This window comes from Drosophila innubila (genome assembly GCF_004354385.1).
Source record: "Drosophila innubila isolate TH190305 chromosome 3L unlocalized genomic scaffold, UK_Dinn_1.0 0_D_3L, whole genome shotgun sequence".
Classification (NCBI taxonomy): domain Eukaryota; kingdom Metazoa; phylum Arthropoda; class Insecta; order Diptera; family Drosophilidae; genus Drosophila; species Drosophila innubila.
The window spans coordinates 14,930,728-14,947,344 of NW_022995376.1; the positions used below are offsets into that span (position 1 = coordinate 14,930,728).

Below are 16,617 nucleotides of genomic sequence, written 5' to 3' on the forward strand. Positions count from 1 at the left end.
TTTTTAGTTGCATGCTTATCATTCAATAGGTTTCGTGTGCCACGTGTCTGTTTATTTTATACTTCAAATTTACACATACATAACTACACACGCGTCTTGTGTCGGTTGCGTGTGAAAACTCACAAATGACGAGTGGATTTTGGCATCAGGAAACGGGAATGTGGCTCGGTCTCAGGTTCCCAGCTAACCCAGGAGAATTTCCTACGATTTTAATTGCAACTGACAGTGAACTCAGCACAAGCGACAGTTTAATAAGCAACTCGAGACGTTAACCAAGGTCCTGTAATCATACACCCAACTTGGCAACCTTCTGTGAATTATTTACCTAGGCAAAGTGACTCGGAAATTCAAGTAACATAAATTTTATCAAACTCAATTAAATTAATAAAATTTATTCATCAATGTATTACATGAATAAAATTAATGTGAAGCTTTAAATGGGTATATTGACTTGGGAGATATTGGGAGCACTAAGCAGGTAGTTCTTATCATCAATCATGATACCTGATCAGTACATTTTACCTTCAGAAGGTTACTATAAACAGTAAAAAATACCCAAGATATCACAAAAAAATGTATCGTACAAATAATGTGTTAATTGATACCAGAATCCGGTAAGTCCCAAAAAAAAAAAAACATTTCGAAGCATACTTTTTGGGGCAGGATAGTGAAAATTCCGTATTTTTGTATTTTGTAGTTTGCTGTTGTCCCCAAAATTGATTTTGAGATTATATCATGAAATTTGAGCTGAGAAACTTGGTTATAGATGGAAATATGATTTTGTTTGTGCGAAGACACAGCTCGAAAGGACATTGCAATGCCACTCAAGGACCTTTGCTGGAGCAGCAAGCAAGCAGTGCAGCCAAAGCAAAGGTCAGTCCAAGGACAAGAAAAGATGCCAGCGAAATGCACAAATGAAAAGAAAAAAAACAGAAGAAAGAAAATGTTTCTCTTATTAAAATCGATATTTAGTGGGTGAGACTAGACTAAGGAAGAATGCTGTATTGGATTGAGGGGGGATGTGTGGGTTGGCGGTATTTGCATTAAATTCTGCGACGAGCTGCGGAAATGTTTGCCATCAAATAGGGGGGGAAATAGATGAAGAAGAAGAAGAGGCAGTAGCAGTAGCTGGAAGTGTAGATGAAGAGGGAGAGCTGAGAACGCAGCATCGTTAAGTGCGGCGGAAACAATTTCACTCTTCAGCCCAAGGAAAGCCATAAAAGGAAATAAAAGGAAAGCAGCTACAGACGTCGACGTCGACGTTGGCGTCAACTGCGACTGCGACAGCGACTGCGACTGCGAAACATTTGTTAAAGCAAAGCGCCGCAAACAAATTGTAACAGAAATCCTTCAAACATCTGTGAATAACTCGCCCAACCCCCTCAGCCAACCAACTTGCCTACTTACCTCCGCCTACACACCCCCTCCCCACTATTCTATGCCACTCTCTTTACTTTTGCCATTCAGCCAGAGCTCACACACACACACATACATACATATATAGTATGTACTTGTGTATTTGTAATTGTTTCCTTTTTGCTTTATGAGTTTTTCATGTATCGCACAAAGTGTCACCCTATGCCACCCCCTTCCAACCCCCTAGCACACATGTCTTGCACCTGCGTGCCTGCCCCCTCTCACCCTCTCACCCTCGCCGCTCCCCACTTTCCATCGTCCCCCTCCACTTACTGCGTGCAACTTTTGTGGAGCGCATTTTAATCGTCGTCATTAAGGCGGCAGCGCGTGCAAAATGTCCTTTTATTTCAGTTTTTTCTACATTACTTACTCGCAGGATATTTTCTGTTTTTTCTTGTTTTCCATTTTCTTTATTTTTTGTTTTATTTTTTATTTTTTGCTCTCTTGTCGAGCGTTAAGTCATTGCAGTCTGTCCAAAATCAACATCAAAGTGCTGGAACATCATGTCAAGATGTGGATTATAATGTATCCCTACATAGGTAGGAAATGGGCTTCACATCCCATTAAGATCACAGGGCATACAGCATTCCATAATAACTTGATTCCTTTTACGACATCTTTGATTTTTTTGAAATATTGTAGACAATGAAATTTACTGAAAGAAAATTAATTAGTTGAACAAAAGGTCAAGCAATAAATGTAAATTAAGCAAGATCAAAAGATAAGCATATACTAGAATAATTTTTATTTTTGCAGGTTAATTCAAAATTAGATTGATTTATTTAGTGATTATATCAAATATTTTGTAAGAAACAAAACAAAAGAATATATTTGAAAAGAGTCTGGAATTGAATTCGTCTTGGGGCGAAAATGTAAAACGGAGTTGCTTTATTTAATGCACAGAATAATTTTTAATCTACTCTTTGAAGCAATTATTTAATATGTTCATAAATGTATTTAAATACTTTCTCATGTTTTGTATAAATGAGTCAGTTTATTTTATGGACAAGCTTTTGGCCTTTTTTTTATTAATATTTAATATTGCCTAAAAAAAACAAATGAAAAAGCTGCACCCAGGCGTTAAATATTGTGGGTCAAAAGTGGTGAAAATAGGCGTGAGTTGGTTGGAAGGAAAAAAATCATTAGACACAGCTGGACGCCAACTGAGCTCGACTAATAACTTTCAATTGCGGTTATGATGGACCAAACCAGAATAGTCTAGGACAGCAGACAACACGATAGAACAGAATGGAAGAGGACAGGAGGCAGGCCTTGTCCTTGGACGCCTATTAAATATTTATAAAATGTGTTGTAAGTAGGAAATTGTGTTCAGTCGCTTTTGAATGGTATACAAAGTCATTCAACCTAGGCAGAGCCAAATAACTGTCCCTTCATCAGGGCCCATTGACCATTTACCATTCACCATGTTCCATGTTCATCGCACAGAAGCTCTTCTTATTTATTTATTTATTTTATGCCTGTACCTCGATTCTGCCTCTTTGTGTGCCATTTTCAAAAAGCGCAAAACTTATTTTAATTTTAATAGAAATTAATGAGGTAATCTTCTTTTGGCGTTTGCTTTGCCTTTCTCAGCTTTTCCTAGCCCCTCCCCCTGCCACACTTTCTTTTGGCTAATGGATTTTAATTTTCAGCTGGCCACAAAAGGAAAAACTTTTCCCAAAACCAACATTTCTGCCGCACCACCTCTTTATACAGATTTATAAATGTTGGCAAATGATAAGGTGGAGATGGTGGTCGAAGGCACAATTTAGATTGGTGATATTCTATTTTGTAATATTAAACTGACAGTCACACGCAGTGTTAAATTTTCTGCTCAAGGGAAAAATTTAAGCAACAAATCAATCATATTTAAAATCAATATTTAAGATAATATTCCGATTTAAATAAGTGTCAGGATTTTATTTTTTCCATATTGGTATTAAATTATATTAGAATAATAATGCTTACGTAAATTATGAGTATTCTATCATTTTCATCAACTTTTAAATTTTATATGAAGAATTTTTTTAGTACTCTGAAATTTTTATCTTGATTCGAAAACACACTTAAATTGTTTTTGTGGATAAGAGCACAGCTTTATTCTCGCTTACTCAATTTCTGTTCTGTTAAAGTTCTGTAAAGTTATTTGGGGACAGGGTGGAATGGGAGGAAGCTGGGTCTCCATTCCTTTTCTACTTTAACCATGTCAAAAACACAAATGAAACTTTCATAACTTTTTGCGGAGAAAGTGGAAAGAGGAAGACGCTCAATTTGCTCTATTCGTGTGACATTTGGAACGCATCGGTAGGTTTTACGGCTCTACTTAAACATTTTAGAAAACCATACGTGCTACCTGTAAAAATACATCTTTAAAATTGGGTATCATAACAACCTAATGCAAATTAAATGAATTGTATAGATAATAACTTTCTGTGGTATATTGTAAACTGTTTTCTCAAGGAATTTAAATATTTAAACAAATAAATTAAGGCGGCTTTAAAATATACATAATATTAATATATATAATAAATAATTTAGTGAGTGAAATTTGATTGATAAGTAAGTGAAATTGAGTTAGCCTTGAGAATATAGTTCAAACATTTGCCAGCTAATACTTTTGTCAGATATTGTACTATTTTAAAATTTAAATTTGCACATAAAATCATGGATATTTCCACAGTAAACATAAATTTTAGCCAATCGCCACGATCGATTTGGTTGGAAAAAACAATTGAGCCGGTTAAATCCGCGGATGTGACGGCTCGTTCATTTACTGGAGGAGAACAAGCATTTGATTTTGTGGATTTTTTAACATATGTTCTAATCATGACCGTGGCGGTTGGACTTGTTATGGGTTTAACAATTTGTGTATTTCTCATCTGGCAGCATTTCGCTCGTGATAGTTAAATTTTTAGATGCGTATTCACCTTTATCTAAAATATATTTGTAAAATATTTTTTTCTTTTTTAAAAAATTCTTAATAAAAAATGTATCTTATAATTATACGTGTATTGTATTTTACTATATTATAAAGCTTTAAATTATCTGAACTCGTGAGATTTTTATTTTTAATATATTTTCATTTACTTTTATACATAGAATTGATATTTGTAGTTTTGTATGTAGTTACTTTAATAAAAGTCGATCGTAATAACCTATGGTTCTTTATACCTTAGGATACGGTTATCTTACTTGTTCGGGTTTGATTTCCCCTACTCTATTTTGTATTTCCTTTGCACACTTTCCTCATTTCGTTGTATTTGCTTGGTCGAGTATTGACCGAACGCGTAATTTATGCAAATATTCCAATTTGCTGAACTGAAACACTTGGAAGGGAAGGCGAGCAGCGCTGCCGAAATAATTGCGTCGATTTACATGAGGGAAATCTGGGCTGGGGAGGGGGGAAAACTTGGCGCCTGCTGCTGCAGCTGCTCATTACCCTTTCTGGCAGCCACCCTGCATCCTTAGTTTAGTCCTGTTCCTGGTGTGCTCCATCAAGTGGGTATTTTTCGTACACGAATAAACTTTATGGCGCCATTGTAGCAAAGTGTCGCCTTCGTCGCCGACGGTCCTGCTCCGAGATGACATAATAAACTTGGATATTAGAAATTCGAGTGAATTTGGTAAGCTTTCGCCCAGTGGGCCCAGTGGCCAGTGTGGAAGCTGCGAGGCTTCATTATGTGAATTCTCCCTTATTAACATAATGAAACAATGAAATAAGAACAAGTAGCAGCTACAGTTCCTGCTCCAGCTCCTGCTCCAGCTGGATGGCATTGCTGGTCATAAGGGACTCAGTGAAGCCAAGCGGCAACTTGAAAAAGCTGTCAAATGAACGCGATATCTTTACGCATTATGCTAATAAATTGACAACAACACACAACAAGAACTAAGGAAAACTCTAATGAAAAACACGTAGACTGGCCCTCAGATTGGACACAGATTGAGGAATCACAATGGAACGATACACCTGCCCAATATAAACCAAGGAACTCGATAGGTTATCAGCCGTGGCCAAGGGATTTATGTGTAGATCTTACAACAAAGTACACAGTTCCTTTTGAGACAAATGTGATGGACAATTTTATACCCTGTACTCTGAAATTTTTCTATATAATAATTATAATTTATTTTCCACAAATTAACTTAAATATTAGATCTAATTTTAAGTTTGATATAGCCCGCTTAAAGTCCAATTTATAGTATTAACAATATTGAACTTTTTACTAGGTACACCAAATTAGTAGTAGGGCATATTTGTGTGTTATCCGTCAACGCTCAATAGGTCTTAACGGTTCTCTGGCTGGATGAGGGAGAAGGGAGGGAGTCTATTGGCCAGCTGCCTCTTGGAATTATGTAGCACGTGCGAGCTTCCCAATCATCAGGGCGAGAACGCCTGGAGAGTTCGTCACAGGATTTGATTTTGCGCCTACTGAAACCTCGGGCTGCTTTTTGGTTTATGCTCTCTGATTATAAGTCACAAATTGGCTTGGCCCAGTGGCCGATTTCTTGGTACTGAGAGAGGGGAGTGGCAATGGCGATGAATATGGCTCGTTGGCAGCGAAAAATATTTATTTTATTTATGACAGTTCAGTTTACAGACATTGCCATCCGTTTTGGGCCCCCCCCATTCCCCGCCAACAAATGGCCAAATTCACTTTCAGCCAAGACCCTGACAAACTTTGAGCTTCCTTCCATTTGACGCAATCAGTTTAATGCGAGGCCAGCGAAGTGGAAGTCAACTTTGATTGCGAACCAATTTATGATCTATCCATAGTATTACCCAAATGTGAATTCTCAAAATATATGTTTCGTTAAAGAAGATTATTAATTTGAAAAATGCATTTACTAATTTACTATTACAATTCGTTTATTCCATTATCTGGAAAATGCAATCCAGAATTTATTGCTACATCTGGATTTATTAATTTAAATTTTAAATTTTCTAACAAAACGAACTTCAGATCTTTTAACTTTATTTCATTTACAATCAATTTGTTCGATCGATATTTTAAATTTTTTTAAGATGAAAACTTAACCTTAGAAATATCCTAGGTTAAAGTAAAATGCTTAGTTAATTGTTGTTGTTGCTCTTAAAGTGGCCACGCCCCTATGTAAAATTGTTAAGAGGGCGGTCGTCAGGTGTAACTCTGGTCGCATTTTGCCGCCAAATGCTTTTCGCTTAATGAGTTTTCTACTTGCGGTTTCGTGGAAAATTTGCGCAAAAATGCGCCACTTTAGGAGCAACATGAAGTGGAGGAAACGCCCGAAGGAGGCTTTTACCTTGTGAGGCTGTTGCCGAAGGGCTGATGGGGTTGAACGGGCCTTGAAGGGGGTGGATGAGGCGTTTTTGCTGTGTTCGTTGTAAATGTTTTAGTGGTTACTGCGTTTAAGTCATTAGAGAAAATTCTTAGCTAAAGTGCGGCATAAAATAAGTGGGAGGTGGGAGGTGGGCGTTGGGGGCTGGGGGCTGGGCGGGTGCTTCTATGTCTTAGAATTTGGCATCTTTTGTGATTACTGGCAGGGAGATGCGATAGCTGGGTTTAACAACCACAAAGATGGCAATGTGGCAATACTTAAACTCGAAAATTACTGGCAGTGAAGTGACTTTCATCGCGATGCCTCGAAAATGCTCCAAGTTTTCATTTATTTCGATACAAGCAATTACGAGCGAGATGGAAGATATCGTAGACTTGCAATGCATACATAAATATTTAAGATAACTTCATATTTTACATAATTTAAAAATAATTTAAAAAATTTGTCGTTTTTATTATTTTATCCATCCCTGAACTTCACAGGTAAACATAATTTAATATTTTGAATTAATTTGTTATTCAAATTTGTTTTTAATGTTAATTTGTTATTTATTGTATTGGCTGACAGTAACTCAATAAATATGTATTTATATATATTCATTAGTGTCATTGTGTCGATTGTGTTTTCAATATATGTACAAAACAACTGTAATAACCAAAAGTGGTATAACAATATTATACATATGTTTTAATTAAATAGTTGACACTAATCTAAAACTAAATTTCAATTAAAATAAGAATAATTCTACCTGAAATACATTCTACTGATATGTTTCAATGTTCTTGATAATTTAATGCAAAATATTCTAACTAGAAAATACATTTGACTCAAAATATGAGTCTGGCAAAGTTCTCTTGAGATTAAAATCCCATTTAATTGGCAGCAGCTGATGGCACGCTTCGTGTGTCTTGTGGAGAGGGTAGAAAGAGCGCAACAAATAAAGAGAATGGGAAATGATTGAGTGAATTTGTATTGCTACTCTTGAGCGCAAGTTAATGCACTCTCTTAAACGTTTTTCACTCAAGTGTACGCTCTTAAATCTGTTGGACGGCACTTCTCTTTGCTTAGTCTCTCAGCTGTAACTACAACTCGCAACGTTTTGTATCTGTGAGTACTCAAAAGTATCTCAAAGGCAAGCAGACAGCGTTGGTCTCTGACATGGAAAGAGGAAGTTTGCCTCAAATCAAATTATAAATGAATCTTTAAAATTGAAACTTGTCATGATAATTTCAATTATCAAACGTTAACAAATTAAACTTAATCCTCTGATACTCTTAAGATATATTATAGTATCTGCAAGTCCCTAAAGATACATGTTTGTGTACTATAATGTTTTATTTACTAAACACGTATATCTGTATTTGTATTTGTTCTTCAGCTAGACAGCGTGTCGTTTATTTTATTTCTTATATATGTCACATTTGCCAGACGTTTTAAATGAAATATATAAATAGCAAATGAACGATAGTATTTAGCACATATTTATCAATAAATAAAGCAAATAAATAAAAATGGAATACCGTTAATAAGATATGTCGATAGTTTATAAATATATTATTTATATTTTATCATAATTTGTGTATGCTTGGACATGTGTGGACATTTTTACTCGGAGCTATATGTATAATGTCAATAGTAATAATAGAGATAATTGTAGTGATATAAACTGTCTATCATAATAGAATTTATTCAAATTTATTGTTGAATCTAAAATTCAAATGATATTCAATGAGTTAATTCAGCTATAAATGTTTTATAAAATATTGCTTGAATATTTATTTATGACAGTTTAGTAAACAGCCATTAAAATCCGTTTGAACTCCTTGAAGCTTTCTTCCAGTTTAATGAGAAGAAGTCGAAGGCGATTTTAATTGAGAACTATCCCTAGTATTACCCAAATATAAATTCTCAAAATAAATAAATTTATGATAAATCTCGCTTTTTTATTTTTAACAAAAGCATTGATGATACTAAGAATTAAAGTTGTCAGTTTTGCATTTTTCGTAATTTAATAATGTATTGTTTTCGTAAATGTTTTTAATAGCATTGTCAGTACGTGTATATCTACTCTAATTAACAAATCTTCAGGCAATCCCACGAAGGGTGGGTAAAACAGTTTTTCGCTTCTAAATAACTGACTAAACTTTTCGTTTTAGATCTTAAATAACTGTACAAAATTAATTAAGTGCGCCATTTAAGTCTGATTTATTATTATATCCAAGATTTAAAATTATTATTAATTAATTAATTTAGTTAAAAATAAACAACCTAATAATTCTTGAATTTCTACAATTTACTTTATTAAAAAAAATGCATATTGGTTTGCAAATATTTAAATTGGTCGGAAATAGTAAGTATATAAAAACATTATTCATTATGTTTCAGCGATTATGCATATGTATTTATTAATGTATATATATTTAAATTTATATATTTATATATATTTAAAATTTAATTCCGTAATTTAAATAGGAACACCCTTGTTTACATTGGAACCCTTAAGATGATTGTTAATGGCTTAGGTTATTCTCAAAATGTCGCACCTTTTCGGGCTTGAATACTACAAATTTTCTAAGGGGGAGGGGTGTTTAATGTTAGGGGTATCAAAGCGATTGCCGACGACGCCGGCTGCGACTTCGGCCCCGTGATGTCTTCCAAGTTCCGTTCGAGAAGCAACGTTATCGCTTAAGTCGCACAGATGTTGTATACACACACACTTATACTTACACCCACACCCACACCCACACCCAGTTGTATTCACACTCGGTTCAGTTGATGTATTGTACTCATTGTATATAAGTACGAGTGCGAGTTCGAGTATTTTGCGGCTGATAAGCTGTGCGTTCACATTCAAATATTTACACTAGGCATTTGTACTAATTGCATTGTACATATTTAGTTAGATTATATATATATATTGCTCATAAATACACCAGTGTGAGTGCGTGTGTGAGTGTGTGTGTGCTTAAGTGGAACAAGACAAGATAGTTGACCGATTGTAATTGCTGAAATACGTTACAAAATGGTCACGATTTGTCAATTTACAATTGCTAAACGACAGCTTGCGAGCATAAAATATTGTTTAATTTTGTGATGGCACTTGAAATAAAAAAAAATCATTCATTGCTATAAAAATAAATCCAGCATTTTTATTCAATTCTAAATTTGTATAACGATAAAAATAACAAATAGTTTCTTACTTGATAAATGAAAAGATGGGCTGCAATTATTTTTAGAGTGATAGCTTTAATAAATCTTTCCCTCATTACAGACTGACTGTTTAATTCATCGATATTTATAATTGTGTCATCTCTAATAGAATATTTTGAAAGATTTAAAATGGATTCTCTAATCTTTTTTATTATTTACAATAAAAGCCATAAACATTTATAAATTTCTCGTACATTGACAACAGTTGTTATTGTTTTTGGTCTGGCAATCAGTTATCGTTTTATATTTTTTTCATTTTTTCTATCTATCTATCTTTTCTTGTTGGTGTTCTTCGTGTTTCTTGCCTTTCAAGCTGTTCTTATCAAGAGCGTAATTAACGTGTTCTATTTTTAGATGTCGTCTTGTAGTTTGCTCTACGTCTTCAGTCCCTCTATCAATTGTATCATCAATTGACTTTTCAGTTGTCGTTGTCGTTGTCACTGTCGTTGTCGGAATCTGAATCGGACTCGAACTCAAGCTCAGACTCAGACTCAGACTCAGCCTCGGAATCGGACTGAGACTCGTCTGGGTAACGAGTGCGAGCACAAAGAGATTATCAAGCTGAAAAATCAACAGTAGCCGACATTCGAGCTACTGTATCTCGGTTCAACATTGCGGCATTATAAAGGGAACACTGCGGCAGCAGCAACTGAGGCAGCAACAGCGACATCGACAGAGGCAGCATCTGTTGTTGATTGTTATTTTTGCTGTTGATTTAATAAATTAAAACCCGTAAATTAACTGTGAAGGCAAAACGACGCGCGACAAATCAAATAAATAAATAAATGGCAAGCAAAAGCTGAAGACGACTCTTCGGCCACCAAATGCTACATAACCAGAAAGATATATGACACTAGAGAGTGAAAGACAGAGAGAGAGAGAGAGAGAACACGAGTTCGCCAATTGATGTGACTTGGACGTCAATTGAACAATTCCAAAATCATTGCACGCTTTTTTGAACTCTATTTTGGACATGGTAACGGGTCACTTTGGGTTAGCTCAAACTGGATGAAACAGATAAAAATAAATATTGAAATTATATTGCATAAATTTGTATTCCTTTCCAAATCAAAACATTGAGATAGCTCTATATTTATATGCTTTTAGAGTGGGAAATAATTTCTTAAATTGAGTCCAAATTGATTCCTAAACTAATCAATTCAGCAGTTAATATTTCATGTCATTTTCAATTAAATTTCACTTTATAAATATTTATAAAATAACATTTAGCTTACCAAAAATAAAAAATGTAAATGGACTTGTTTAGAAAACTGTCATATTGTTAGGTTGTTGATTTTGAACAAAATGTCAATATGCATTAATGTTTTCTTTAGAGTCCTGTCAAGATCATTTGGCCAATGACAAATCAATCAAGTTTTGTAATGAAAATAGTATAATTATAATTAATTTTGTTTAAAATGACCGAAAATTCGAAACTTTTTCCAATATAGTAAAAGAGAGTTACTGGAATATTGTTTTTTTTTAAATAGTTAAAGTATTTTATACTTTTTTTTGCATTTAATATGATCCCCACTGAATATTTTCATCGTTTTCTTGCAAATTTATTTAGCAGAGTAAACTTTAGCTACCAAAGTTTAGTATTTCGTGCGAAATAACTTTGTAGTAGTTCGAATTTGTTTTTGCCTTGCAGCTTATTTGTGTTATGTCCTTTCACTTTTTCAGTTTACATTTAACTTCCTTTCGTTCCTCGTTATCTTACAGCTTAGTGGTGGGGGCAGAAAAAAAATGGAAACATTTGTGTGGCTTCCCACAGACACAGTTACTAACATTTAGATGTTAAAACCCGAAAATTAGCACACGTGTGCAGGGTGTTTGGACGAGTCAATGATAAACCCACTAAGCTGAAAGTATGCGACCCTATGGGCACATCAATATCCCTCCCACTTTCCACTTTCCACTTCCACTCCCCACACTCCTCTCACTGTTTGTTTAGCCTCGGTAAAAAGGGGGCCACAGCTGGCAGCCCGATGACGACTTATCAATGGGTCCCATCTGTGTTAATGATGCCCGGGCGTTTTGATAACCGTTAGGTATCTGGCCGTACCGACACGTGTGCTTCGTGGTGAGTGTGTGAGTGTGTGTGTGTGTTAGTGTGTGTGTGTATTGGGATGGGACTGGTAAAGGGAGTTGCCTCCCCTTCGTCTCCATGTCCATCTGCATCTCCATTTCCTTCTATTTCTCCAACTGCCCCCAACATGATGTTTGTACAATATCAGCTGTGATAAAAACCATTCGTTAACTCCGAGACCATCGGGCAGTCAATCGTCAGTTTTGCTTTGAGAGTCGTTAACCCCTTTCGTTGGATAATGCAACATGATTGATTTATCGTTAGGCTCGACCCAGGGTCCATCGATTTAACTGCAATTCCCCTCACTTAATTGAGTTCGAAGGTGATATGTCGCTGAGAGCTGCACTGAATTACTTTATTTAACTATTAACACGGTGATCGATGGTTCGATGAGGTGTCCCAATATCTTTAATTACGATTTTCCCTTTCTGATCCAGTTCATTTATCAACATGACGATTAAAGTCAAATTTATTTCGATTCATCCATGTAGAAGGTCTACATTTATATGTGAACAAAATGTTCCATTCAGCTGATCTTTATATATGGATATTATAAATGTACGATCGGTAGTATAGATCACTCATACTAAAATCATACTAACGATAGTTTTAGAAACTTTTTTACTGTTGTACATATGATGTAATTGGTTCAAAGAAAACGTCGTTATGCTCTATTTAGGTGCAGAATTAAGGATTAGCAATTTAGATAGTTAATACTATTAAACTTTGTGTTTCGCTAGTCAGAACAGTACTCTCGTTAAATAATTTTCTATCTGCTGTGCTTTAATAGTAAAAACCATCGTTTAACACCAGTCGAACATTGACATATTTGGCTGTATAACATAGGGATGTGTGATGCCAGGCGCCATCTAAAATATGTATGATTTTCACCCAGCCATCCCAAATATACCCATATACCGCTGGGGGGGCAATGTGAAGTGTGGCACTTCAATTCCAATTCGACAGCAGCCAATTGCAAATCGCAGTTGAAACAGGAACAAGAACAAGGCTCGGGGGTGCACTCCACTTGGCAGTTTTTGTTTTGAAGACGTTCTCGTCCTCGTCCTTCTCCTCGTCCTTCTCCTGTCATCGCCTGCCTCTGCTTCTGCTGCTGTTTCTGTCAGTTTGCCGTATCCACTTGGGACACGAAACAGCTGCATGCGAGGAGGGGTCGCCTTAGGGCAGTGCATGCATTGTTGTCCTCCTCTCCTCATTGTTGTTGCTCTTGTTGTTGTTGCTGTTGTGGAGCTCCTTCACATATCCTGTGCAGAAATTGAAAAACTACTAGAGCAAACTTCAAGTGAGACGTGCTGTGTATCCTGTCCGAGTCACGGATCGGATAGTCTGATTGAAATTCTAAGCATTGCTCCTTCGCTCGCCTTCGGGACAATCCATCGATGAGCGATGGCTCCTCTCGCATTACAACTAATTACAAAGCAGTCCATATCGAAGTGTGTATGTTGTTACGCCTTTCAGGAAGACCATTTCGCTATAGGTATATGTGTTGGGCCATATGCCGGGTGAAACCGTTGCAGTTAGTCTTAATTATCGGCAGCATGAAAAGGCTGTTGGCCAAAGATGCGCCACGATTAGATCTAAGATGATGAGGAGGCTGTATACCGCCAAAGGAATAACAAATAAATATTTACAGTGAGCACTCGCACTTAATTGCCCTGTGGTCGCTCGACCCAACCAAATGACCACAAGGTAACCAAACCAAGGCATATGGCGTTGAAACGTAAGTAGCTAACATTTTTGGTGGTTCTCTTAATGGAGCTGGTGGTGTTGAAATCTATGGCAAAAGCCAGCCGTTCAACTCAGAGATCAGCTGTGCACAATGTTCTTTATGAAACTGTGAATAGAAAGTGCAGAGTATACGTTACAGCTGTCAGCGACTGAACCCTCACCTGGGGGGTTGACTCTGAAATTATTCGACTTATACAGGGATTTTAATTATTTATTGTATTAAATTGGCATAGTACACAAAAATGTCCAGCTGTTAAGCGAATTATTAAACATGCTTTGCTTTGATTTAAGTTTTAGAACTTCACTTTTTGCATATTGACCATTTATTACATTATCCTGATATTCTGATAATTTCATGACAATCTTAAGGTCAATACGGAAGTATTTTGGGTTATTATGGTATATCGGGAAATATATATCGTAATAATCTTACATAAAAATTTATCATGTTATAATATATTACTAGAAAAGCAAACATTACACCTCAAAATCGACTTAATTGATAAGTTATGACTACTTTCATATCGGACATAAATTGTGAAATTTAGTGCTTCATAAATTCTCATTCCTCACATCTCTAAAGGTAAGACTTAAGGTTTCTTCTTCTACATATTATATGAGATACTTGCGGCACATCTAAAGCTTCATCCCTTTCGTTTTTCAACTGGATTCCATTATCACACATGCGGCAACATGAGGCAATGAAGACGTTTACATTAGGCAAAGACTTGGGGTTAGGTTTTTATTTGGAGTTGGAGCTGGATGTGGAAAATGTGAGTGTGGATGCCCCGTGGATTGTCCTTGTTCTGTTTGTTTGCATTTTATTTACATGCGGCGTAAGTAATTTTTATATTTACACAATAAATGTGGCGGTCTAATTGAGTTAGAGGCGTTTCGTGTGTGTAAATACATACTCAAGTGACAAGAATTCTTAAGCAACATACACACACACACACACACTCACACACCCTCAACACACACATTCCCTTTGTTTGTCTTATTTATTCAGAGCAAAAGTCGCAAGCAGGAAAAATAATCTTTAAAAAAAATTATAAAAAATGATTGTATTAACAACAATGAAAGTTACCGAAAAAAAAATTAAGTACATCAGCCAAAACTTGACAATCGGCTAAGCTGATTATTTTTAATGGAAATCTTAAAAATTCTGCGGATAAAAAATAAGCCCAATTTGTGCTCAAGAAAGGTGGGAAATGTTCAAAAACTTTTCGATTAGGCTTAGGATTGGAGTTGTCTTGGAGTTGTCTTTAAAGTTAACGTCCAGTTAATAAAATTTCAATGACAGTAAAAGCTCACTTTTAAAGTTTAACTGACGCTTCATCTGTACTATAAATAGACTCGATATGCAGATTGTAAATAAAAAATAATAATGAAGTACATCTATTCAATTTAAGATTTTCATACAGTTCCGCTTAAAAATTCATTAAAAAAGTTTTAAAATAATAATCCTCAAAAATACGATAAGTATAAATAAATCAAGATACCGAAAGGATAACAAAGAGAAGTCTTAAATGAAATTAACTAAGGGTCATAATCTAGAGAGAACTTCGTCGAATCGATTAACCGTGTCTGATTGTCGTGAAGTTTGAAAATCTCTCTCGCTGAATTTAGTTCCATTTGACCCACTGGCAATGAAGAAACGTTCCAGGTGGCTTCCCTGTCGATTCCTGCTCCACGTGGTGGCAACTCTGAATTTGGGATACGCCGTTTATTATGACTACAAGTATGCTGAGTTGCCAGCGATGGCGATGGAGCTGCGAATGGTGACGCCACTTGGTGGCAAGTTCAAATACCTGACCTTTCTCAATGGTCTGCTGCAAACTGGATATTATATGCTGGCCTTGGGCTACGACTTGTATCCTCTTCCTGGACTTCGTCAGCTGCGGGACTATTTGTTGGCTAGTTTTGTGGTGCCTCTGGGACTGACTGTGAGCATAACATTTTGGACACTTTGCGGCGTTTATGGAGAGTCTATATATCTGGATTTTCTGGATCACATCTATCCCGGGTGGTTGAACCACACGATGCATACTCTGGTTGTGGTGTATGCTCTGTTGGAAATCTGTCTTGTACCACACCAATATCCACAGCGGAATAGGGGATTTACTGGAGTTGCCATAGTCATGGGATGTTACCTGGTATGGTTAAACTTGGTTCATTATTGGACTGGTATCTGGATCTATCCATTTTTGAGTGCACTCTTGATACCACAGAGGTGGTTCTTCTTTGCCCTGGTCGTGGGTTTGTCCTTTGTGTACTATTTGCTTGGCGAGCAACTGAACTATGCTCTCTGGGCACAATAGAAGTCACAAGGAATACGACTTGTGAACGTAATAAAGCAATTTCCGTTACTCCACTTCTCCAGCACTTACTCTAAAACAGGGGCTTAGGCAAGAAGTTCATTAAGGGGGCTCAAATATATAAAGAAACTGTAATAGAAAACTTAGTTTTAATTTACTTTATAAGGCATTTTCATTAGTCTTACCTTCTCAGTTATTTGGTGTAAGTTAAGCCCCCTCTCGGCGCACGCCACTGCTCTGTGGGCTTGGATTCGCTTGCCAGGTAGAACAATTTGCATAGAAATGCGCCGTCGGCCAAGAAGTCAACGGAAATTGAAGGCAATAATAATGACAATTGACTTGTCAAAATGTTGCAAGTGCGAATGTAAAAAAGAATAGAAAGAAACGAGTGTAAAAACCAACCCAAGTTGAGCCAAGGGTTGGCCTCAAACATCGCCTGCAGTTCGTCAGGGTTTGAAGTTTCCTTTGCGGTTGCCGAAGCGTGAATTAACTCAAATCGATTCGTTGCACTCGACAAGGGAC

The 16,617-nt window shown here is 36.2% G+C and overlaps 1 protein-coding gene across 1 annotated transcript; it reads left to right on the top strand.

Moving 5' to 3' along the window:
• Positions 1-15,423: 15,423 nt before the first annotated feature.
• Positions 15,424-16,151, top strand: LOC117787791 (androgen-induced gene 1 protein). The gene has a single exon (XM_034626403.1). The coding sequence runs from the start codon at positions 15,427-15,429 to the stop codon at positions 16,096-16,098; it is 672 nt and encodes a 223-aa protein (XP_034482294.1). The 5' UTR covers positions 15,424-15,426; the 3' UTR covers positions 16,099-16,151.
• The last annotated feature ends 466 nt before the right edge of the window (positions 16,152-16,617 follow it).

Bases quoted from the DNA above. Each gene is read 5' to 3' on its own strand.
- LOC117787791 (XM_034626403.1), top strand. From the start codon at position 15,427: ATGAAGAAACGTTCCAGGTGGCTTCCCTGTCGATTCCTGCTCCACGTG.